We start from the raw sequence: 24,337 nt of genomic DNA, 5'->3' as shown, positions 1-24,337 counted from the left end.
TGTATGTGCCTGGTGCACTTGGAGGTTAGAAGAGGATGTTGTATCCCTGTAACTAGAGTTAGTTAGAGATGGTTCTAAGCCACCATTTAGGTGCTGGGAATTGAACCCAGGTCCTCTGGAAGACCAGCAATTGCTCTGAACTACTGAGCTATCTCTCCAGTACCTCTTGTCTCTGTTTTGAATTGATTTCATATGATTATTTCTCTGGCTCATATTTAAATTCCTTATCTGTTTGATTCCCCTTCTTGGTCTTTGAAGATTTTTAACAAAATACTTTAAAGTATTTCTGCCAGTTCAGTTATTTCAGCATCTTTGTTTTCTGTTGTTGAAATACTGTCAGTTTGTGGGATTGTTCTAGTGGAGTGTTAACACCCACATTAGGGGCTGGGATTTTCCTTGATAAGGTGCTGGTTTGTATTTAGTAGATGCCATGCTGGTCCTTTACAAAGTATAAATTCTGCTGTAGCTATTACTTGAGGTTGCAGATGTGTGTGTGAGGGTCAATAATTGCCAACCAAGAAAGCATAGCCACCTTTCATCTGCTTGTTTTCAGTTTCTACTTCAGTTCTGCTTGAATTTGAGTTCTAGAAAGTTTAACTCTCACCACAGCATGCTGTTTGTTGCTCATTGTCATATGCTGGGGGAAGGCTGGCATTCTGGGTCTTCTTTCAGTCTTTGCATCGAGTGTTCTCAGACTCGACTGTTCTGTAGCCTACTCTCAACCCCTCTACTTATTTGCTTTTACGGTTTTCTTTTTCCTTTTGTTACTTCTTCTTTGAGTGTCAAGTGGAAGGTAAGGTCATTTTATTTGCTGTGGTCTCTTAGTTTTCATAAAGTATTATAGCACTAATCTAAACACTGCTAATTTAAGGCTACATATTTTAGTTAAATAGCAAGATGCAATTTATAATTTTAATAGTGATAAACTGCATTCAAATAAGAAGCATCCAAGGGCCAGTGAAATGGCCCAGAGTGGTAAAGGTGCTTGCCACCAGCCTGACAACCTGAGTTCAGTTTCTCAGAACCCACGTTCTGGAAGGAGAGAATTGACTCCCACAAATTGTCCTCTGACCTTTATATTTATCCTGTGGTGTATACACAGCCCCCCTTTCTCTCTCTCTCTCTCTCTCTCTCTCTCTCTCTCTCTCTCTCTCTCTTTCAATGTAAAAAAGTAAAAGTTTTAAAAAACATTCTAAAGAAAAGAAAAAGTAAAGGAAAAAGACCTGTTGGGAAGAATAATAAAATAATAGACACAATCTCATTTGTTTCAGTAATTACTCAATATGTGAATGAACTAAATACCTTTAGTAGGGGTTAAATTTGATTTAAAAATAATAATCTAATCATATGTCATTTATAACTCAGCCTTTAAGTATAGGGGCAGATAGACTGGGCCATAACAATAACAAGAGCTGCTGATGAACTGATGAACGAATGCTGACCTAGGTTTCTGTGGATTCTTAGTCTCCATCTCTTGTAGAACCTGCTTTTGCTTTGTGATGTGTCTCTCCTTTCAGGACTCAGTTCCATTAGCCTAGACTTTTCATTGCGTCCTTCATGTCCTTTAAGTTTGTTTCCCATTCTTTCTTCCTGTCTGTGCTTCAGTTTCAGTATTTTCTTTTGTTGTATTTGCCTTTAGATAATTTCATTAAAAGTAAAAAAAGATATTTCTAATATAATAATGTGGATAAGTAAAAATTTAACAGATAACCAAATATTTACTCTCCAATTCCTAGTTAAAGAAAGCTTAGGTTGGCTATTTATATTAGAGAAAGTAGTTTTCAGAGTAAAGAAATTGCTAGGGATGTTGGGCATGGTGGTCTATTCCTATAATCCCACACTTGGGAGACTGAGGCAGAAGGATAATGAGTTTGGGCAACATGGGGAGACTGTTGTAAAGGACACACACACACACACACACACACACACACACACACACACACACACAAAAAAAAAAAAGATGAATAATTAGATCTTGGTAAAGGCCAATTCACAAGAAGGCAGGACAGTGTAAAGGTGTATACACTTAAACCAAAACTTTTAATATGTAAAGCAAAACTGATAGTAGTATAATCATTCTGCCACTGACCCCACAAGGAGACCAGATGAAATGTTCACAAGAGGCCCAAACAGAGGGCAACAGTGAAGGAGCTATTCACAATTCTGAGAGCTTTGCATCTCCTATAAATGTCACCTTCCTTTGGCATCACTCTGGGACTTCCATAACTCTGTAAGAAGGCATGGCAACAAAGAGGGGCTGCCAGGAGGAGTGATGCTCTTCCAGCCCTGTGAAGAAGAAAAGCAAAGGGTGAAGACACATCAGTTCAAACAGCCAAGGGTACAGGTATCACCTCCATAATCAAGGCTCCCATAGAGAAGGCTTGGCCTGGTCAGCTCTAGCATGGCCTCCAGGTTATGTCTAGACCTTCCCACAAGGCTTATGAGACAGGTGGAGAAGACCCTACCTTGGGATCATTTCTGTCCTTGAGTGATTGTCATGCCTGTGTAGAGCCAAGGAGCAGTCTGCCTTAAAATAAGGCAGACAGATGCAAATTGGGGGTAGAAATGCCAGGCTTTCATTCTGCTTTTAGTTACCTTGTGGGCCTAATTAAGAAGTAAGTGGTTTTCAGCAAAAGCAGTTTTTAAGTACCTGTTATATCAAGAACATGTGAATTTGACAATGAATGAATGGACCTTCATTACTCTTACTCAACATAGAGTTATTGCTTACTGATGGGGAGCTCTCCTGAGAAATATATTGTTAGGGGATTTTGTTGTTTTGTGAATGCCATAGAGTGTAGTTAAATAAACTAAGATGGCTGCAATTTCATCAGGCAGTATACTCTTAGGAGACTATTGCTGTTGTATTAATGTATGTAGTCTAATGTAGATGAATTTTTAAATAATCTTATTAAATAAGAAACACAGAGCCAAATACAGAGGTAATAGCCAAAGAGATCAGAGAACTAGCGAAGAGCCACAACTACCTTATCTTTCCACCTCGCCGCCGTCGCTTCCCCAGAGAGAGTTTCTTCCTGTCTAACTTGTGTTTTTATTGCCTTCCTGTTCTGCCTTCTCATTGGCTCTAAGCCCAGCCACATGACTTCCTCGTCACTGCCTGTCTTTACAGACCTCCAGGTCTCTATGGTTGGTTCTAGGATTAAACGCTCATGTCACCACGCTTGGCTATGTCTTTCACCACACAGAGACTCTGCCTGCCATGTGATCAGATTAATGGTGTGGGCTACCACCACCTGACTCTTGTTTATGGCTGTGTGACTGGCTATGTGACCTCTGATCTCCAGGCAAACTTTATTTATTACCATACAAATAAAATCACATTTCAGCACAATTAAAATATCACCACAGTCTGCTTTGGTGGAAATGGCTTATGCAGCTTATGCATGTTGAACAAAAGTTTGGCCAATACAATAAGGTACAGAGAAACAATTATACTTTTTATTTTCAGATGACATCATGGTTTATAGACCATATCTCATGGGATCTTTGAATGTAATATTTGTAATTTTTTTGAGTACAAGGCAAATATATAAAATTTTTCTTTCTCCTTATGCTTGTAATTCCCACACTTCACAGGTCCGGTCTATAAAGTGAGAGCCTGTCTACAAAACAAAAGAAAGCAAAACAAAATGAAAGTTCTATGAATTGATAGCTAGTTAGGAACTAGAATTAATAAAAACAGTATCTCAGAAGATACCTAAGTGTACATCAGATGGGATGTATGCAGGGTATCTGAAGAGTAGAGCTGAAGAAAGAAATGAGAGTTAAATAAGAAAGAGTTATGTGGTGTTGGTGGGGTGTGAGATGCCATGTAATGGTGACATTATTCTACACTTAAGTGATGTGTACATTTAGAGTAATACCATCCAAAACCTTTTGTGAATAGAGACAGACCCAGTTTATACATAAGGGAAAACAAACTACATAGTTTGAAAAGGTTGACCAGAGTTGCAAGAATTACACTCCCTCATTTTAAAGATCTGGCAGTCAGGGCAGTATTAGCCAAAAGAGTGGTCTCACAATTCATTGGAACATGATGACGACATCAGAAAATACAAGGACACATACAAAGACAGTCTACTTTGACAGATGTGCAAAGTCAGTTCACAGGAGAAAGACTTGAACCACTCATGCACCAGACACTCTTTAGCACACAGATATGCACATAACTAAAAAGTGGAGATAATAAAGCAGGAGCAGGTAGATGTTGACTCCAAGTGCAGGCAGAGGGACTGCAGCAGAGACACTGGCAGAAACTCTCCCACTCAGCCCCTCTCCATGCACATGGCTTCCTGTCTTTCTGTAGTAATGTAGTTCTCGCCCTGGGCAGATAATGCTGAGGACAAATTGTACTTCATTTTTGTTTTCTTCTTTTTCTTGTCTTTTTCCTGGACCCTTACAGTAGTAAGGCCCAGTAATACTGCTGGCATAATTCTGAGACAGAATCATTATTCAACATCTTCCAGCTTTCATTTATTTTTGATGACTCCCATGCTGTAAGTGTTTTTGCCTAACAGACCTCTATTTTCAGTTGTCTGCTAGAGACACATCTTCTCAAGGATGGAATAGGCACATCAGAGTTATTGAGTTCTAAAACTATGTATTAATTCTCTATTTTCCTACTAGAGCTGACCTTCCTTTTTGGGGGGCGGGGGTGGGAGGGTGTCAGTCATTGTTTCATTTTTCTTTTTTCTACTTTCATCAGGATTGTTCTTTACTTTTTGTTGTTTTTGACACAGGGTTTCTCAATGTAGCCCTGGCTATCTGGAACTTGTTCTGTAGACCGGGAGATCCAACTACCTCTGCCTCCCAAGTGATGTAATTAAAGGCATGTGTCACCACTGTCCAGCTGGTTCTTCACTTTTTATGTGTTAGTTAGTAGACATCAGTTTTCAAGTATCTAGTTTTTAAGCTCAAAGTCACCCATGAACTTTGCTTCTCATGTAACTTTGATGTTTTCCCTCTACAATGTGTATCAGAACTGCTTTATTCTCACTAGCAGTAGCAGGCTAGTGTATGTCCTATGGATTCTACAGTGGCTACAGCATTGTTTTTTCAGCCCCCAGTGATATCTATTTTCTGTATTATAGCCACAATAACATTTCTTTGATTCAAATAACAAATTCTCAGTTCTTGAGAATTCTTTATTCTTCTTTACCCTGTTGTAGAATAGTTCTTCATATGTATTGGCATTTTAATTGTGAAACTATTGGTAATACACCTTGTGGTAATGTGCATTCCAGGGTTTACATGATACTGTCACTAAGAGGAACACTTTTATTTAATATGGAGTTCTACTATTAAATAAGTCTAGTAAAAGCAATATGTTTGTACCACAGAAACATCAGAATAAAGAGTATAAGCACATATGATCTCATAGAATGGTTTATTTATTCCCTCCCAGATATAAGTATACTTTTAAATATGTAGACATCTGTGCATATATGATCCACTCCTATATTCCGTCCTAGACTCCTCTCATTTCACAGGGCATCTTTCCATAAAACAAGACAGATTCCAGAAATAGCATATGTAATGATTTGTTGCTAAGCATTAAATGTTGATACTTCCTTCTCCCCCTGCTAATATGACTGTTCATTTTTATAGTCTTGTAGGCTTTAGTAAATCCTCAAGTTTATAATTATTCTATCACTTTTTCATTATATCAGGCTCATACCCTGTCTTTAATTTAAAAAACCTTTTTCAATATAAAACAAAATGGATTAAAAAAAAAACCCAGATAAAGCAATTATAGCCTAGTTGTAAACTTTTTTCACATTTATTTACTGAGTGTGTGTGCACGTGTGTGCATGTGTGTATTTATATACCACAGTACACTTGTGTAGGTCAGAGGACTGATAGTAGGAGTTGGTTCTCTGCTTTTACAATGTGGGTCCTGGGGATTGACTCAGGACTCTCACTTTTGTGACATGTAGTGTTGTTAGTACTGAAAGCTAGATACCATTTTAGCAGTTTTTGATAGTACTGCTTTTGTTGGTTGGGTATACCTCATTTGGTCCTGCTCTGGACTTAGAATACCATGTTCTATTGGCTTTGATTTGTTGCTCTGGCCGTAATTGTCATTTTTGGCTTGAGACACCCAGTGCCATCTAGTTTGCCTTAGTTGTAAAAGTTGTGTTGTAGGGTATTACTTCGGGTTGGTGCCTACCGTTAGTTGTTTTCTGCATTTTTGACTAATTGTGGCTTTTGGTAATGGGTTCCTGCTGCAAAAAGAAGCTGTTTTGATGAGAGGTGGACTATACTTATCTGTGGGCGTAAGATTAAATATTTAGGCCAGGTGGTGGTGGTGCATGCCTTTAATCCCAGCATTCAGGAGGCAGAGGCAGGTTCATCTGAGTTTGAGGCCAGCCTGGTCTATAGAGTGAGTTGTAGGACAGCTAGGGCTATACAGAGAAACCCCATCTTGAAAAAATAAAACAAACAAACAGAACAAAACAAAAAAAAGAGTAAGTTTTTAGAATGCAGTTAAGAATGATAGTGGTTTAGGAAAGTGGCTGCAGTAGTAGTTCTCCTGTAATCTGTAATCTCAGTAGGTATGTGTAGGTGGTCACAATACCAGGCATGATTTCCCTCCTGTTAAGTGAGCCTTCAGTCCAATTAGATGGCTTGTGGTTACCACCAAGATATGAGTGCCACAACTGTCCCTTAGCCTGCCCTGCTGGGCATCGCTGTGGTTCAAAGGCTTCACAGCTGGGTAGGACCACTGCCTGTTTTCCTCCTCTAGCAGGTCACATATCACCTTGTACTGTAATACCTAGTCCTCAGGAAAGAGGCTTTCGGGTTAGTCCTGGCTCGAATCCTTTGAGTTCTATGTCCAAAATACATGGTGTCTTCAGCAGTAGGGATTTACTTTCAACTTTTGGAGGTCACCAAGGGAAACAACAATAGCCTGTGCTGTTCTGGGAGTCTCTTAGACTCTTGACCAACAACTCCAGTTTCTCACACCTGCACTGGGGTTTTTGTTAGATATGGCTCTTGTGGGGAATACTAATTACTCCAAGTGGTGTAACTCCATGTAAACTACATAATGTATGTATAGACTTATATGTACTATATATAATTTTAGGTAAATATAAAATAATAATTTCCTATGTCTTTTTTTAAACATGCTTACTGTTATTTCCCCCTCCTTCTTCTCGATTCTTCTGTATTATCCTCCCTTTCCTCTCCTGAGTTAAAGATCCTTCTTTATTTCTCTTGTTTCCCCCTTTATATCATTAGCATCTGCTAGTCCCCTTTCTGGGTGGAGGGATCCAAAATTCAAAGTATAAGTACAGATGAGTTTTTAAAAATACTTTTAAAATTAGAACTATTTTATTCTTACAGTACAAATGTTGAATAAATCCAAGTTATTATATGATGATACTTTCAAAACGAATGATTATGTATGTATCTCTTGGGTCAGGTCATAGTGTTTTTATTGCTTTTATTCACAGGATATTCTGAATAATCTTGAATCGTGTGACCTTGAGGATGATGACCTTATGCTGGATGTGGATTTGCCGGAGGACACACCTCTTGAAAATGGTAAGTTAACATCGATAAGTCTCCAGATGCATGTGTGTGAGCGGCTGGGTTATCAGCAGTTTGGTAATTGGTAGGTCAAGACTTCTTCATCTCAGCTGAGACCTTAGACTGAGAATCAGTCTCTGTTGGTGTAAGATAGGCTTACTTGTAAGTTACACATTTAAAACCTGATTATGTGGGTCTTAAGTATAATTCTATATGATTCAGCAACATTGTATACCTTTATCTAAATGTGTGTGTGTGTATGCCTAGTTTTTCCTCACTTCTTCATTTTGAATTCCAAAAGAAATATATTTAGAGAAACATTTGTTTTGTAAAACAGTATAATGTATTAATTTGATAACTATTTTAAGGTCAGTTCTGGGAAAGTACTCACCTTCTGAATGAATTATACTACGCTTTGACTCCTAATTTCAGTCTTTCTTTCTCTCTGTATCCCAGTAACCAGCAACGTAGGGTTTTAGACAATCTATATACAAAAGGACTCTTGGGTTCTCTTGTCTCTGGTGTTATAGCATATACAGGGTTTCTGTATTAGGAACTAGTAAGAGAGCCCAAGACACGCTTGGGAGTGGGGTTGAACTAGGAGTCCTGCTGTTCTGGAAAGAATGGCTCCAGAGATCTGAGGATTCCCATTAGTACACATTTGTGTGGTGTCTCAGGCTTCCCCAGAGAAAGTACAAAGGAAGGTTGAATTCTTTTTTGTCCATGGTACTGGAACAGTGGGAGGATTCTTCAGAAGCTGAGTGTATTTGTTCTAAGTGCACTTTCCTCTCACCACTACATCAGTCATATTGTCCTTGGTTGGACTCTTTTCTTTTCCCATTCCTGAAAAGGTGCTCTGTTACAGTCTAAAGAATGAGCATGTGTTTATTTCCCTGATTCATGAATCTTGAATTACCTGGGATGGCATAGCCTATGAGACTGTATAAATTACTGAGGGTTTCAGTATTTTAGAATCTACACTACTTTGGGCTGGTTTGTCTTCTGATAAATCATAGAAGAATAACAAGGAGAGCAGAAACTCACATCTTATGACTTAGAATCAGGACACTCATTTAAACCATGTTCTTTTAATGACAGCAAGTGTTATGACCTAGCCTACCTCACTGAAACAAACCACTCAGTGAGAAGCTCTGTAGGCATGACTGAGCTTGGATTTATAAATCTGTTAAAGTGAGGCACTAAGGGTGCTTCCCATTGTTATCATAGAAGTACAGACTGTTAGACTTTTCTGTGGTGCTTCTGGCACTTGGGATACTTCTGCAACCAGAATGGAATTCCAGTCCCGAGAAACAAAAATTGTAGCCAACACCCAGGAGGAACAGAAAGCTGAACAGCCAGCTTAGGGTAGTGCAGGGAGATTATAACGAGATTGCTTAGAGAGCCACTGCTTTCTCGAGCTATAGAACAGGATTCCCCACAACAGTATAGCAGTTCAGTAGGTGGTGGAAATCACAGTTGCTGTTGTGAAGTCTGCATTAGTGACCTGGGAGACCAAGTTCAACACCCTTCTGTAGCACAAAGGGGAAATAAAATGTAAACGACTGAAAATGACTGAGATGCAATAACAAGACCTAATGGTGCAGGAGATGGGACATGCTTGATTGCTTTTTATTTATTATTTTTCATAAAATAAATAGTGAAGGGTGAGGGATTTCCCTCCTTGGAATAAGTCACAGCATAGGTAGTGCATGTCACTTTAATAGGGTAACTACAAATTCTCTTTGGAAATTGTATTCCCTTTCTGAGCTGATACAGGAAGCACAAATCAAACAGTCTTAGAACTTATCTCATTTCTAGAGCACAGCCTAGGTACCCTCATGTTAGACAGATGTGGAATCTCAGAGAAACTGCAGATCTTTGCGGTCTTCGTTGCATTCTCAGGAGAAGTAGGTGCACTCCATTAACATTGCATATATGGTACAGATTTTTTCCTAGGAGAAAAAAAAACAAATAGTGGCTGTTTTGAACGAAAAGACACCAAAGAAAGCAGAGTGTGGACCTAAAATTAGTTCTCTCCGTAGGCACCAAAATAAAGTAGTACTTATGTTTCCTATTATAGGAAGGTAGAACATACTTTTTAGGTCTCTTTGACAGGGGGATAAGAATGTGGAAGTGCTGGTAGGTTAGGAATCTTTTAACTTGTTGACTGTTGGCTTTAATGCTTATTAGCTTTTTCTATTTGAAGATGTTATAAAAGTTTAAGAGATTGTATTGGTTCGCTGAACCCTCAGGTGTTTCAGCTTCACTAATTCTGCCAGTGTTATTGGCGTTTGTGCCCAAGAAGATGAGCAAATCATTGAGACCTTCCATTTGGATTTGATCTGGGTACAGGTTACTATGACCTCATTAAGAATAGGTGCTCCTTGCTTTTAAAAAAAGTTTATTGAGTGGCGTGTGTGTGTGTGTGTGTGTGTGTGTGTGTGTGTGTGTGTGTGTGCATGTTTGTGGGGGTGTACTTTCTTGTCTGTATCAGTGCAACAGCCAGAGGTTGATAATGGCTGTGTTCCTCTGTTCTTCATCTCCTTATTGTTTGAGACAGTCTCTTCTGTGAATCTGATGTTTGTTGTTGGTTGTTTTTGCTTTTTTGTGGGGCCTGCCACCCAGCTCACAAATAAATTACACATGAGGCTTATTCTGAATTATAAATGCCTGGACTTGTCTTAGCTTGTTTCTAGCCAGCTTTTCTTAACTTTAAATTATCCCATCTACCTTTTGCCTCTAGACTTTTACCTTTCTCTATTTCTGTATACCTTTTCTTTCCTTCTTACTCTGTGTCTGGCTGTGTAGCTGTGTGGCTGGCCCCTAGCATCCTCCTCTCCTTGTTCTCTTTCTCTTTCTTCTTTTCCTCACAGATTTCTTCTTCTATTTATTCTCTCTGCCTGCCAGCCCCAGCTATCCTTTCTCCTGCCTTGCTGTTGACCGTTCAGTGCTTTAGTAGACCATCAGGTGCTTTAAACAGGCAAAGAATCACAGCTTCATAGAGTTAAAACAAATGCAACCTAAAGGAATACAACACGTATTTGTATCATTAAACAAATGTTCCAGAGCATAAACAAATGTAACACACCTTAAAATAATAATATACAATAGATATTCCCCATTTTTGCCTAGACTGGCTGGCCATTGAACACCAGGATCTTCTAGTCTTCACCCACCTTGTGCTGGGGGTTTTAGGCACCCATTGCCAACCCCTTTTTTTTTGTGTGGGTATGTGAGGGTTCTAAACTCTGGGCCTCTTGCTCACAGAGTAATAAATTTTTCCACTGAGCCATCTCTCTAGTCCCTTTCTTGATGATTTTAAAGAAGTCATGAGGATTTGAATTATCTGATAATTGCATTTGTGTGCAGGTCTTTTTCTATGTGCTATTCAGGGGAGAGAAGAATGTGTTTTAGTCTAATGATTGTTGAACATTTACAGTCTAGGATTTGGGGATATCCACTTCTGAGTGTTTTGTTGACCCTTGGCTGGGTGTGTAACAGTTATGAAGCTTAGAATAATGTTATAGTTTATATATGTTAATAGAACATTCAATCACTTGCTGGTCAGTAAGTAAAACATTTGCATGCTTACAGCTGTAAGTGCTATAATATAACATGTTTTCTTGTAAAGGAGACTGAGAAGGGGTGAAGACAGTGTTAGGTGATAAGGAAGAACAGAATGCAGGTCAAAGGACGTATGCATCATCAAAGAAGATATAAAACCAAATGTTTTTCTAATTTTAACTCTGTTGTAGTTTTTTCTTATTTTATGTTGGATAAATACACAAAAGAATGTAATTGATGGTGAAATTGAAAAAACCCCAAGTGAAGCTCCATGACTTCAGAATGGCTATTCTAACTGCATAGAAGTTCATTAAGATGCATGGAGTTTGGAACTGGGCAAGTGTGTTTGAGTGGCTCCTTTATCTAGCTGTGTGATGTTTTTATTTGGAGTTTATTACAATAAGTGATTTTTTAAAAATAATGAAACATTTGCAAGGCACCTTTTGGTTTTTGGAGAAGCTTATGTAGAGTCTAAAGTAAGACAGGCAGTCAAGTGCTCTACTCCCTAAGAACACTTTATTATTGCCCAGTTGGACTTTCTTTTTCTGTCTTGTTGGTAGTTGTTTTTCTAATGTCTTTTGAAAGTCAAGGGTGTTCAGAGATCCTGGTGTCTATCCTCTGTGTGACTGAAGTAGAGCATCTATTAGTTCCCGCTGAGCCCCACTCTGCTTTTTTCTTTGGTTCATCCCAGATCTTCAGGCTTTGGTACTCTGGTGGTCTCCTCTACCCTTTTTTATGGAAGGTTTTCATAGAGAGGGAGAAAGATGGGGTAACATTTGTTTTAGAATCTTGTGAATGCTTTCTGGTGATGTTCATCTGACCCTGATGGGTGCAGTGAATTTAGCTGTCACTTCTCCCCTTCTTCCTTGTAGGCCTGAATCAGAGCTCAGTCTGTGTTCATAGATAGGAAAGACTTAATCAGAAAATCCTTTTCTATACTGTCTTTTGCACTTCATTGTAGGTTTTTATTTGATTTTTTTTTTTTTTTTGAGATAGGATCTAACTGTGTAGGCTTGCTTGTCCTGTAACTTGCTATATAGACTAGGATCACCTTGAACTCACTGAGATTCGCCTGCCTGTGCTTCCCGAGTACTGGGATTAAAGATATACACCACCAAGCCTGCCTCCCATGCTAGTCTCATAAACCACTGTCACATTCTTTGCACTGTTTTGCATTTTTATATTTTTGCATATAGTGTCTTTTAATTATAAACTAGTTGATACAGATCTGCGAGCAGTAGATTATGATTCCTAAGAGCTATTCTAGATTTCCCTGGGGATTCTTCCCAATGCCATTTGAACCTTTCAAATTATTTAGCCATGTCCTCTGAGCTGAGAACAGATTGTATTCAGTTTTCCCTGTTCTGAAAATGTTTAGCTTTACCAGATATCACACTTAAGAGGTTTTTGTCTTATTTAAAATGGCAGCAGGTCAGAGGGAGAGGTAAAACTTTCAGAGGGAAATCAGAGGCGTGGAAGAGGAATCATGAAACATTTAAACTTGAGTTGTGAGTTGGAAGCCTTGTACTTAGTGACAGATTGTTTTAATTTTGCAAGCTGTTCTTTCTTTTTTTTTTTTTAACCTTGACCTGAATTCGCAGACAAGGAATTTCATAAGGAAACAGTTTTGCAATTTGAATTTCTTTTGGAAGGCTATTGGATATTTGCAATTAGTCCTTCCTGGTGTACAGTGCCTCTTTCTCTTGTAGGGTGTTTCTCAATATTTCTGGTATGCCAGAAACACAGCTGTGTTGCCTTTTCCTCTTGTTTAGGAAATTTTAATGGCCAGCCATCGCCCACAAACACACCTGGCATTTGGCACATCAGGGTATAATCCTCAGGTTAGTGGATTGACCTAGTGAATACCTTCTCGCTGGACTGTTAATCATTTTAGCCATTCTGTTTAGACTTTAGACTTTGTAAGGTGTGTAAGATGTTTTTCTAACCATTTCCTGAATCTCACACAAAGTTTAATTGCTGACTAAATTAAACTCATGTTTTAATTCATAAGGCCACATTTTTGCTACACTTTGTATTGAGATACATGAAGCTCATCTTATTCTTGATTGCTTCCAGTTACTTGTGTTTTTTTTTTCTAGCAATTTATCTTCCTGTGCCAGTACTGTGTTGAGTAATTCAGTTTATTATTTTTTTTTTTACCTACATGATTTTTTTCTTTTTTAACATTTAATTACAGTTGAAAACTTTCTTGATAATGTAAAGCCACCTTAGGCTTTGTCAGTCATAATATCATACTATCTCTCATCCAATTACTTATATAAAAATTACTCATCATTATCTCTCTTAGGACTTGAAAGCTGTAATGTAAGAGAAAAACATCTAGGATACATTGCGTATGGTGTTTTATTCCTTATCAAACAAGGAAAAATGGCACCCAGCATGACAGGCATCCTCACAGCACACACCTGTTAGCTAGTTAGGTTCTTTCCCTCTCCAGTGGGTTAGAACTCTGCTGCTATCTGTCTTTACAGTGCTAGAACTAAAGTGTGCTGCTTTTTGCCGTTGGAACTAGAGACCTTCGGAAGGAAGGAGACTACTCTCCAGAAGTGGTGTCGGGTCATAGTCGGGTTGGTCTGGCTGAAGGGTGTTTCTGGACCAGCATCTTGGCTTTCACAGTTTTGAGTTGAGACAGCGTTAGGATTGCTTTTAGTCATCCTTGGAGCTTTGCCACATGCGCCATCAACCTTGCAGCATTACACACTGTGGGCAACTTATTTTCCCAGGGAAGCCTTATGCACTGCTCTTGTTAGGCCATAGAACCAGATTTTTATTGATCTATCTCTTGTGATTTTGTTGCTTTCCATTTTCTTTTCTATTTTCTATTTTTATTTTGTCAAGGAATACCTTAATCTTGCCTAGGTAACTACCACTATTATTTCAATATTAACATCTTAGCTAGATTCCAAAGTTTGTAAAGATGTGCTTGATGGACGGATGCCTGAGGAAGGAGTATAGGAACAGCACTCCTGGGAGAGTCACGATCGTCTGTAGAAATCAGGTTTAAACTTGAACTTAATCTTTTGTAGTGGTGCAGATGTTTGTCTCTCCTGCTAACCTGCCGTTAGGAATGAATTCAAGCTTCAGTAAAGAGCCCAGATTTGGGTCTGTTCACCAAAGCTGCACAGTAGCTTGTCCTCTGTCACTGCGCTAATATTTAGCTTGCTCACCTGGCTTGCTTGCATCTAGCCTACTCTTTGCACTGTGCTGATTTTTATTCTGAGAATATATCAGGTCATTCTAATAGCAACATTGATCCCTTTGGCACTGGAAATTTCTTTTCCTAAATTAAGGAAAAAATGTTTAAAAGTAGATGTGTGTTAATACCAGCTGTGTAGAACTGCTGAACTGCTAGGTGGAGATACTCTGTGGGACTCAGTGAACCTGTGACTGTAATGCAACTGTGAGTTTGTTGATGTTACCAAAGGGACTAGATTGAAATTAGCTTTAAATATCAAGATTTACTTAAAAATGTTTCCTTTGCCACCTCATTTCTACTGATATTTTTCAATATAGTGGTCATCATACCATGTATTATCCATAACTGAACTTAAATTCCACTCGATTTTAACAATAAAATAGCACGAAGTTATTGGGAGTAATTTCATAGGTTAGACTTCTTTTAAAAGCTGTCTGTACAATGAAAGAAGATTACGTTAGTACTCACTGAGTCCTCATGAATGCAGAGAGAACTTCGTGTTCTTACAAAAGTATGCTTGGTGGTTTGCTTTTGTTATTTCCGCACCATCCTTTTACAAACAGGAAGCCTTTTCTTCTTCTCTGAAATGAAACAATTAGCAAATTTCACATCCAAGTTTTTTGGATAGCAGCCACTTAAAAATAAGTCATTTTTTTTAAAACCACGATTATATTGATATGTAAAGTTTTTAATCGCAAGAAATTCTGAACCTTTTCATGTAGTCTTTGGACTGGAGAAGCCCTTCCTGTTCCATGGCTTGGGTTAGTGTTTAGGAGTATTTTTAGTAACAGTCCTAACTCAGTAGCTATGTAAGCACTGAGCGAAGATGGAGTCACAGGGCAGGCTGGGCTTGCTTCCCACAGGGAGGGCTGGGAGTGGAGCAGGAAGGAAGGCCTGTTTCAGCAGCGCCTTGTGTGCAACTATGTCTGAGTAGGCAGCCGGCAACACAATGTCTCCCTTGTACCAAGTAGCTTTCTCAGAGAGTGCTCAGAGATGTGAGAGCAGAGCATTTGGGTGAGTGAAGAAGCTTGGGTGCTTCAGGGATTCTTGTCGAGTTTTTGTGGTATTTGGATTTCAGGAGTGGACTATTTGTTGTTACAAAGCACTGGCTTTGTGTTCGGTAGCATTTCAGTCTTTCTGAACCAGCTTTGTTGCGGGCAGATTGGAGCAGCTTACTGTTTAAGTGTGAGCTTTATTTAAAAACATGATCGTCTGTGATGAAAGGTTAATTTGTGCTTCTTGACAGTGAGAAACTTAATTGCACTCATTTCTAAGAATGAATCCTATGCTCTTTTTAAGATCTACATTTTCCTGTCCTAATTGCTTGTATTTGAAATGCATAATGTTGATTTCAGGGAACTTTTTCCTTGTTTTAAAACAGTCTGACAGTTAATTGTTCACTTAAGTGGCTGAAACAGAAGTATTTTAAGTTACTTCAGTTTGGATATATAAAGTTCAGTTTTCACTGTAAGAATTGGCTTCCTTTGGAAAACTTTATTTTGTGATTAGTTAGCGTACATGGCTGGTGCTTTTAGAATTAAAAAAAATATTTTCAGCAGCATTTAATTATCAGGCCGTAAGTAGTTAACTTTTTATAGAGTGTGCACATATTTATAGTTTGTTGCTTTTTAATCTGCCTAGTGGAGTGTGACAATATGAACCGCTTTGACCGATCAGACAGAAATGTACGCCAGTCGCAGGATGGATTTTGGAAAAGAGCACCCCAGAGGTGGAGTGGACAGGAGCATTATCACCTTAGCCACCCTGATCACTATCATCACCATGGGAAAAGTGACTTGAGCAGGTGAGTACTGCTCTAGCTGCAGCTCCACTTCTGTCCTCTGCTAATGGGACTGATAGTTCTGTCTCCAAGCTGATTTTGCCTGGAGTTCAGGTTAGGTATGATATGTAATTGTTACAATAACTGTTCTTTTCTTAGCTGGGCTCTTTTTAGTAGCTTTATTGCAGATTTACAAATTGCATTTGCATCTGTTACAAGGACTTGTAAGTTGTGCTATGACTTTGTGGGGGCGAGGGTTCTCACTTGGGCATTAATGAAGATTGACTTTGTTTATAATTTTTAAAAATAATATTGTAGAAAGTAACTACTAAGTTATTGGGGTTTTTTTTTTTTGCTTATAAGTTAAACATGTAAAATTCCACAAATACTATTAAGATATTTGATATGACACTAGGAGTATTTTGTATTTTAAAGCTTAAAGTAGTATGAAATTGGATCAGACCATGTAGTATAATGGGCTTACAGCCATTCATACCTGGGGTCAGAGCTTCACCTGGTATAGATTAGTTTTGCAAGCTTAGTGTATTTAATCCTCTGCACACTACAGTCTTCAGTCTAACATTTGTGAACAGGCTTGAAAACACTTTTCTGTGAGTATTCATGGATCAGGATAAATGCGCTAGTACCGTACCTGGTTTGTGGTAAGCAATGACTTTTTTTTTTAATTAAAATTTTTTTGAATATCTTGTTCCACAAGGGGTTTATGTTTATCCTGAAGCATATTGTAGTGCAAACAATAAAACTGAGATGAGGAAATAATGGAGGGGAAGCATATGGTCCTATGTACCTTCTAAAATAAGAAACAAAGTGTTGCTTAGGGTCCTTGTAGCAAAAGAAAGCAAAGCTTGGCCTGTTGGTACCAGATACAGAGTGTGCATATGATGGAGAATTTGTTTCTCTTGGATTTGTTCACCTTATAGGCCAAGTGCAGAGGGAGTTGTCATATGTGTGTTCTAAGAAGAGTACTTGGGACATACACTGGACATGTCCTGAGTGGAACAGTAACTTTCTTAGTTCTTCTTTGTTACGTTTTTCTGTCTTTGCTGAACAAATTCTAGTCTAATAAAATATTCTTTACTGAATTAGGAAAAATGGGATTCAATTAAAACCTTCTGTTGGAGTAAATAAATAGAAGGATATAATTGGGCAGTCTGGAAGAATTCATGCAGTACTTCTTCAAGGCATCAGAGAGTTGATCCTGTCAGGCAGGAGCCCGATGTAAAGATCATCTTCATCACTACTAATGGCGATCGTGCTTCTCTAATCTTGATATGTCTTTGAAATAAATTAAGGCAGGTGTAGGAAGCCTAAGTAAGTCATAAGCAGTTCAGTATCAGTTACTTTTGCTTCATGGTTACTCCAGTACCTAACAGAAACAGCTAACAGAGGGGATAGGTTTGTTTTGTCCAGAGAGTTTGAGTCTATCATAGCAGGAGAGGCAGGCGAAACAGCTCATGGTGTTAGGAACATGTGATGGAGGTTCCTCACATTACTGCAAACTAGGAATCCAAGAGTGAGCCTGGAGCTAACTACCAGGTATAAACTTCAACAGCTTAGCCATAAACATTTATTTCTACCAGATCCCCTCCTCCTACATTCTCCAGCCTCCCAGAATATCATTACCATCTGGGAACAAATAAACACAACATGAGCCTATGAGAGACATGTCATATTCAAACCATAAAAATGCTTATTTTTAAAATTTGTTCATTCACTTAATAAATACTCATTGGTAGTCTATATATTATACAGGACCCTACAGTCTTAAGCTGGTATGAATTTGGAGATAGTACAAGAGGTGAAAGTTGTGGATTGGTAATGACTTCTTGGGCTATTGTAGTAAAGATGATAGGAAGAATTTGCACTGATGCAGCTTAATAGTAGACATCTTAACATGGAAGATAGGAAAAGACTTGTGCATGTTCCATTTCATACAAATATGAATAGTATAAGAGTCTGTGGAGACAAGCTGTGACAATGTGTGCCTAATAAAGGGATGGAAAAGGGATGCCATGGACACTCAGCAGCTCTTTCTGTTTGTAGTCTTACCTAGGATAGCACAGAATAAGTGGTTACTTTTGAATCAGTCTGCAGGTCTGACTAGAGACTGCCAAGGGTAGTATAGTGTCTGAAGGAGAGGAGTGAGCACTCAGCTTGGCACAAGAGAGTTGCAGAGTTTGTGTGGTCGAGTCTGGCATGTTCAGACACCCACTCTTCAAGTTTACTGTAGCTGTATTTCTTGTTGATTTGGAAGAATGAGTGACATGAATATAACTCTAGACAATAGACTATCATATCTGCAGTTAAAGATAAAGGGAGGCAAATTTCAGCATAAAGGAGACATTACTCAGCCTATCAGAAATGAATGGGTAACATGGAGGTAATTGTCTCTGTCCTTAGAAATGGTCCAACTAAGGCTGAGTGTAATCATCTATCAGAAAAGTTAGAAAGTACACCCCTCGTCCCCCAAAAGTCCAGAACCCTAAACTCTAATTCTCTACGTATTAACAGGTCAGATAAATAAAAGAATGAACAAATTAAATTGTTTAAATGGTGGCTGCAGTATGCCTTTTTATATAAATTGTGATTTCGCAGAAGTTAGAAAACATACAACATTTCCCCAAAACATGATCACAAATCCCCCTCAGAGTTTATAGACTTTAAGACACTTGTAACTGTGAATTGTCAGTTCCTAGTGGTTGGTAGCGAGGGGAGAGAGATGCACACAGTGTTCTTCAGGTTGTAATCTGACTTACTGGGCATAGAGTTTTCTAAGGAGTGAGTGGTAATGCTGATAATGCTGAGACTCATAGGTTGACTGGTTCATTTTACCTTCAAGCTTCTGTGTTTGTCCTGGCTTTTCCAGGTATGCCAGAGCTATTTACAGGATGTGTCTCACAAAAAGACACCTTCCACAGCAAGCCTTGGAACTGTCATTTTCTGTCTTCACCTTAAAGTGTTAAAGAGTTTGAGAGTAGAAACCTCAAGATCTTTTTCGTATCAGGTGTACACGTCCCTCTTCCTGTTCCTTAACTCGAGTACTGGTCCCCTTTCTTTTCATGCTTAACCACTGTTGTTACCACAGTTCACGATAGCAGTGTGTCTTAGCCATAACTTAGGCCTGTTGGGGCATTACTGATCCATGTTCTCTGATATTCTCATCATAATGCCACTTTTTTCTTTTACCCCAGCTTATTCCACTCCTATTTTCTCCCAAGAGCCCCCCTTTCCTAAAACTTTTATGCCATATGGTGTTCTCTCTACCCTAACAAACTTACAGCCTTGTCCTCCTTGTGGTTATGCCCCTAATTACAACAAGTCTAGCACTTACCTAAATGTATTTCTTTTACAGTAGCATTTTTATAGGTGAGATTCTTATTTTCTAGGAGTCCTAGTATTTTCCCGTTTGAAGATGGGAGATTCTTTGTCCTCACTCTTCATTGTCACTTCTGAATCAAGTATTTCTAAGTTGCTATTTTCATACTTGGGCCACTAAGCTGAATCAGCTCCTTTTCACTGATCCCTTTCTGTATACTTTATAAAAGTCATGGCCCCTTGGCTTACTGTCCTCCTTTATTGTAAGCTTTGATACAGCCATGAATAACTCCATTGTTATGCAAATGATTGTTCAACTTTTTCCTTAGATCTTAGGATTTTCTATTTATACTTTATGTCATCTGAGAACAGATAGTTTTACTTTTTCCTTTTCAATCTGTATAGTTTACTTTCTTGCACAATTGCTATGGCTACATCTTTTGGCGTGGTGTTGAATAGAAGCCGATATTAAGGGGAAATATTCATCTTTTAATGTCAAGAATGGTATTGTTTTGTTTTGTTGTTTTGGTTTTTTAAACATATTTTCTTTACCAATCTGAAGAGATTCTCTTCTGTTCATGCTTTGTTGAACATTTTTATCTTGATGGCATGCATATCTGGGCTTTATCTAATGCTTTTCCAGTGTCCATTGAGATGCCTTTCTCCTCCTTTCGTTCTGTTAATACAGTATGTCACATGACTTTTCGCTGTTGAGCCAGCCATCTAGTTCTCAAATAATTCAGGTGCTTATGATATGTAAATTTTACATTTCTATGGGCTGTGGATTTTTAACTACTCTTTAATACTAGTTTAGTTTTGTTGAGATAGATTTGGTTTTGGTTATGAGCCATTTAGAATGAATTGCGAAGTGTTCCTTCCACTAGTATTTTGGGGAAGAGTTTGTGAGGGAATGTTACTGACTTTTAATTAGATCTGAGCTTTACTTTATGGCAATATTTTTATTACTAATGTAATATCTATAGGTATTCTATAGATGTTTGTTAGGTCTTAGTGTGCGTTGTTGCCTAAGTTCTTTGGTTCCTTGTTGGTCTGCTGGTTTGATGTTAGTTGCTGAAGGCAAACTTATGGAGGTACTGAATTCTCCTTTGTCACTGTATCTTGTAGGGAAGGAAGGTTGGCCAACAACAGATTCTCACAGTTTTTATTTACTTGGAGTGTCTTTTTTTTTTTTAATTCTCCTATATTTTAAAGGATTGCTTTGCTAGATGTAGAATGCTTTGCTGATAGTCTTTCTTGTAAATTTTTCACCCTTGCATAATTTTGACCCCTTGCTTCCTGATGACAAATCAACTCTTATTTAACATTTCTTCCATAGCACATGTCAGTTTCCTTGCCATTTAAAGAACACTCACTTTGATTTCCAACAGATGGATTATGGTGTGTTTAGTTTTGTCTCTCCTTTAGCTTATCATCCCCTTGAGTTTCTTGGATATGTAAATTAATATTTCATTAGTTTTTGGAAATTTCTGATCAGCACTCCAGTTTATTTCCACCACTCGTTTTCTCCTTCCTCTTCCCATTATCTGTCACATTAAGAATTAAGTGACTATCATTCTTCAAGAAGTTTGAAAGAGAAATAGTTAAAATAGGCAAGATACTCCAATCAGATCTCCCCTCTCCAGGATTTGTTATTGCTATGGCTTGTTGCCACTTTGCATTTCTGCCTGCAGTGAATGGGAGCTCCTGGTGGCCCACACCCTCACCAGCATTAGGCATTGTGCTTTGGACATTTACCATTTGGCATGTAGTGGTTTCTTGTTTTAGTTTATAATTCTCTAATTATATAGAATGCTGAACACTTTTTTTCAGATGCTTGTTTTCCATCCATGTCTCTTCTTTGCTGAGGTGTCCAGATCTTTGCCAATTTTTAAGTTGAGTTATTTTCATATTTTTGAATTTTGAGTTTTGTGTATTTGAGATACTAGTCCTGTATCACATACGTGTATAGGAAATACTTTTTCTAATCTGTGGTTTTTCTAATTTTCTAAATGGTATTTTTTATTTGTAAAATTTGCAGAGGACTTTTAGAAATAAAGCTTCGGTACTGTTCTTCTTCCTTGGAATATGTGTGTTTGTGCACACACACACACACACGCTGTGTCTAAAACCATTTGCAAACCCAAGATACTCTAGGGTTTTTATCCTATACCATAGGAATTTTATATTTGTGCATTTTACATTGAGGTCTGTTAACTGATTTTGGATTCATTTTTATGAAGGTCATTTCTTTTGCATATAGATATCTTGTTCCTTGGTTTCATTTGTTCAAAAGGCCATCATCTATTAAATTGCCATTGCTGCTTTTTCAAAGAGGAGGTGACTCCATTTATGAATCCATTTCTAGACTGTTTCCTTATTTTCATGTTTTCTCTGTTTGTTCAGCAATTCCTTACTATCGTGATTATCACAGCTTCAGATAGGAAGTCCCAAAGTTGGTGAGTCTCAGTTTTGGCTGTTCTTTTTCTTACTTATCAGATCACTTCAGTGGTATCCACAAGGTAACATCCTAGAATATTGATGCGGATTGTGTCATCTAGCATTTAAAGAATAAAATTGTTACCATAAAGCATGCATATTTAACTTCTACATGGAAGTTTTTTAGTGATGAGAAAAATATTAAAGATTAAATTTGAAATCAAAATTGTGACTCAGAAAATAAAAAAAAACTCTCATAAAGCTCACATACACATGTCTGCACCTGCCAGTCTGAAGTACAAAGTTACAAATCCTCATAGTCAAGGTATTTTGAAAGTAGGGAAGAATAAGAAACTAAGTTATAGATATGCATATAATTTGGGATGATCCCTTTAAAATTATGATAATTCTTCAGTAATGTGATTGTTTTTTATTTAGGCTGGTGGGTTGGATGGCAAGTGATGCTTCAAATTCAATTTGGATTTCTAAAACAAAGATAACCACTTAAAGACATTTTCTTCTGGCTTCCCTAAATCCTGTGGGGTTTTTTCCCCCTTGATTTAATTGGCTGATACATAGAACAATATTAAATGGTACTGGTGATGGTGGGCATTTATTTCTCATCCTGTGCTTCTATAACTAATTATTGCCCTTGCCTACATCATTACTAGTGGAATTCTTATCTGTCACCCTGTGACTGTCCATAGGTTCTGTGACTGACATACAGCTGTCATAGATTGTGGTCATGCCAGAGCCTCCGGTCTTCTGTTTTGCTATCATCTGATTCTACTCTTAGGAATCTGTGACTGCTGGCTTGTGCACAGCTGTAGAATTAATTATCCCTGTTGAAGAACAGTGGGGTGCTGTGGGTAGAGCACCCTCTTCTCATGCCTGTTTTTCACCCTCTTTATTATCTTGCTCCTGGATGTAAGCTTTCCTCTTAGAAAGTGATTTTAGCACCTCTCTGCTGTTTCCAGGATCTCTGTCATATGTAAATAGCATCATCTCAAGACTGTCACTGCATTCCTGTCTTGCAGTCTCTCTTTAACTTTTCCATCACATGCTTGCTTTCTCTTCCCTCCATGTCTGCTGCTTCCCAGCCTTCCTGGCTATGTCTGTGTTTCCCCACCAGTCTTCAGATGTTCCTCTAGTGAGGTTTAATCTTATGATCAGATGGTTTAGCAACAAAACACAATTATAAACCCAGTATGTTGATGTCCATATTTTTACAGTTGATGAAAATAAATGAAAGGGATGTGGTGGCTCCTTAGTACTCTTGACATTTTTGTTCCAAAGGAAGTTGGAAATTATTAGTAGTGTTATATTAATTTGGTTTTATTTAATATTTAGTATATATCATGTAATATTCTAAAAACTTTAACATATTACTTCATTTAATCATTATGCCAACCTAGAGAAGTAATTATGTTACTATCCTCATTAATTTATAGGCAAGAAAAATGAAATATACAGAAACTATGTCGCTTGCCCTGTGTTGTATAGCTGATAAGTAATAGCAGAGACTTCCAACTCAAGATCTGTGCAAGTAATTTAAAAATGAATAAAATATGACTCTGTTTTTAAAGGACTTATATTTTAATTAGCATTTTTAGTGGCAATTGTCAGCTAGAATTTGAATCTAAATCCAAGGCTAGGGCAGGCTCTTTAATGTGCCTTTTCTAGGTGGCAGGTCTTCATTCATATATGCAGTTAGTGATGAATACTTCTTTAGTCTTCTCTTGAAACTCCTGAGTTCCAGGCATAAATGGCTCTCACCTCTGCGAACCCATTCATTTCTCTGAAGCCAGTGCAGTCCTGTGTTCATTCTTGTCACGCTGCAGAGAGCTCACTAGTCCTCCTTAGTGGCTTTCCTCTCTTGTCTTTCTTTTACCCTGGGGCAGAATAATAAGGGTAGTATGTTTTTAACGAGGACAACTTTTAGACTATCTTTAATTTATCCTTTGACAGTTTCATGCATGCGTGCAGCATATTTTAGTCATGTCTACTCCAGTACTCCACTCCTACCTGCTCCTCATGGATTCCCTAACAATTCCCCCTCTCAACTTAATTTATTTTCCTTTCTTGCTCCTCCTCCTCTTCTTCCTCCTCCTCCTCTTTTTTTTTTCTTCTTTTTTAAAATAACCTCTGAGTCCAGTTAGTGCTGTTGGCATGAACATGAGTGTGAAGCTATCCACTAGAATCGTGGCAACTTAACATCAGCCAAACCCTAAAGAAAAATGACTTGGCCTCCCCCACAGCCATCAATTGCAGATAGCTCCTTAGCTAGGGGTGGAGTCTCATGAGCCCTTCCCCAGTCCCTACTGGAATGCTGACATGTTTGATTTTGTGCAGGTAACCATCGCTCCTGTGAATTCATGAGTGCCGTGGTCATGTCCTGTCCACAAGACAGCATTCCACAGCATCCGTCTCCATCCTCCACCTCTTGCATT

General features: G+C 38.2%; 1 protein-coding gene and 1 long non-coding RNA gene across 8 annotated transcripts in view; one reads left to right on the top strand and one right to left on the bottom strand.

Annotated features, from left to right (window-relative positions):
- The window catches only part of Ccser2 (coiled-coil serine rich protein 2), a 135,436-nt gene that overhangs the window by 64,644 nt on the left and 46,455 nt on the right, over positions 1 to 24,337 (top strand). For 6 of the 7 annotated variants that reach the window (XM_052733989.1, XM_052733994.1, XM_052733991.1 and 3 more), the window contains exons 4-5: positions 7,479 to 7,569; positions 15,977 to 16,139. In XM_052733989.1, the coding sequence (XP_052589949.1) occupies positions 7,479 to 7,569; positions 15,977 to 16,139 (254 nt within the window). Of the gene's footprint in view, positions 1 to 7,478; positions 7,570 to 15,235; positions 15,350 to 15,976; positions 16,140 to 24,337 lie in introns of those variants that run through there. The other variant, XM_052733996.1, reaches the window with a different exon arrangement.
- LOC128107716 (uncharacterized) lies at positions 9,163 to 15,156 on the bottom strand. The gene is made up of 3 exons (XR_008217194.1): positions 15,046 to 15,156; positions 14,804 to 14,916; positions 9,163 to 9,506 (listed from the first exon to the last, which is right to left on the bottom strand). It is a non-coding gene; the product is annotated as an uncharacterized LOC128107716 (long non-coding RNA).

The sequence above is a fragment of the Peromyscus californicus genome, unplaced genomic scaffold (assembly GCF_007827085.1).
Source record: "Peromyscus californicus insignis strain IS unplaced genomic scaffold, ASM782708v3 Scaffold_12__1_contigs__length_115047231, whole genome shotgun sequence".
Lineage (NCBI taxonomy): Eukaryota > Metazoa > Chordata > Mammalia > Rodentia > Cricetidae > Peromyscus > Peromyscus californicus.
Note: the sequence above shows the minus strand (reverse complement) of the source record. Positions and strands in the feature narration are given on the sequence as shown.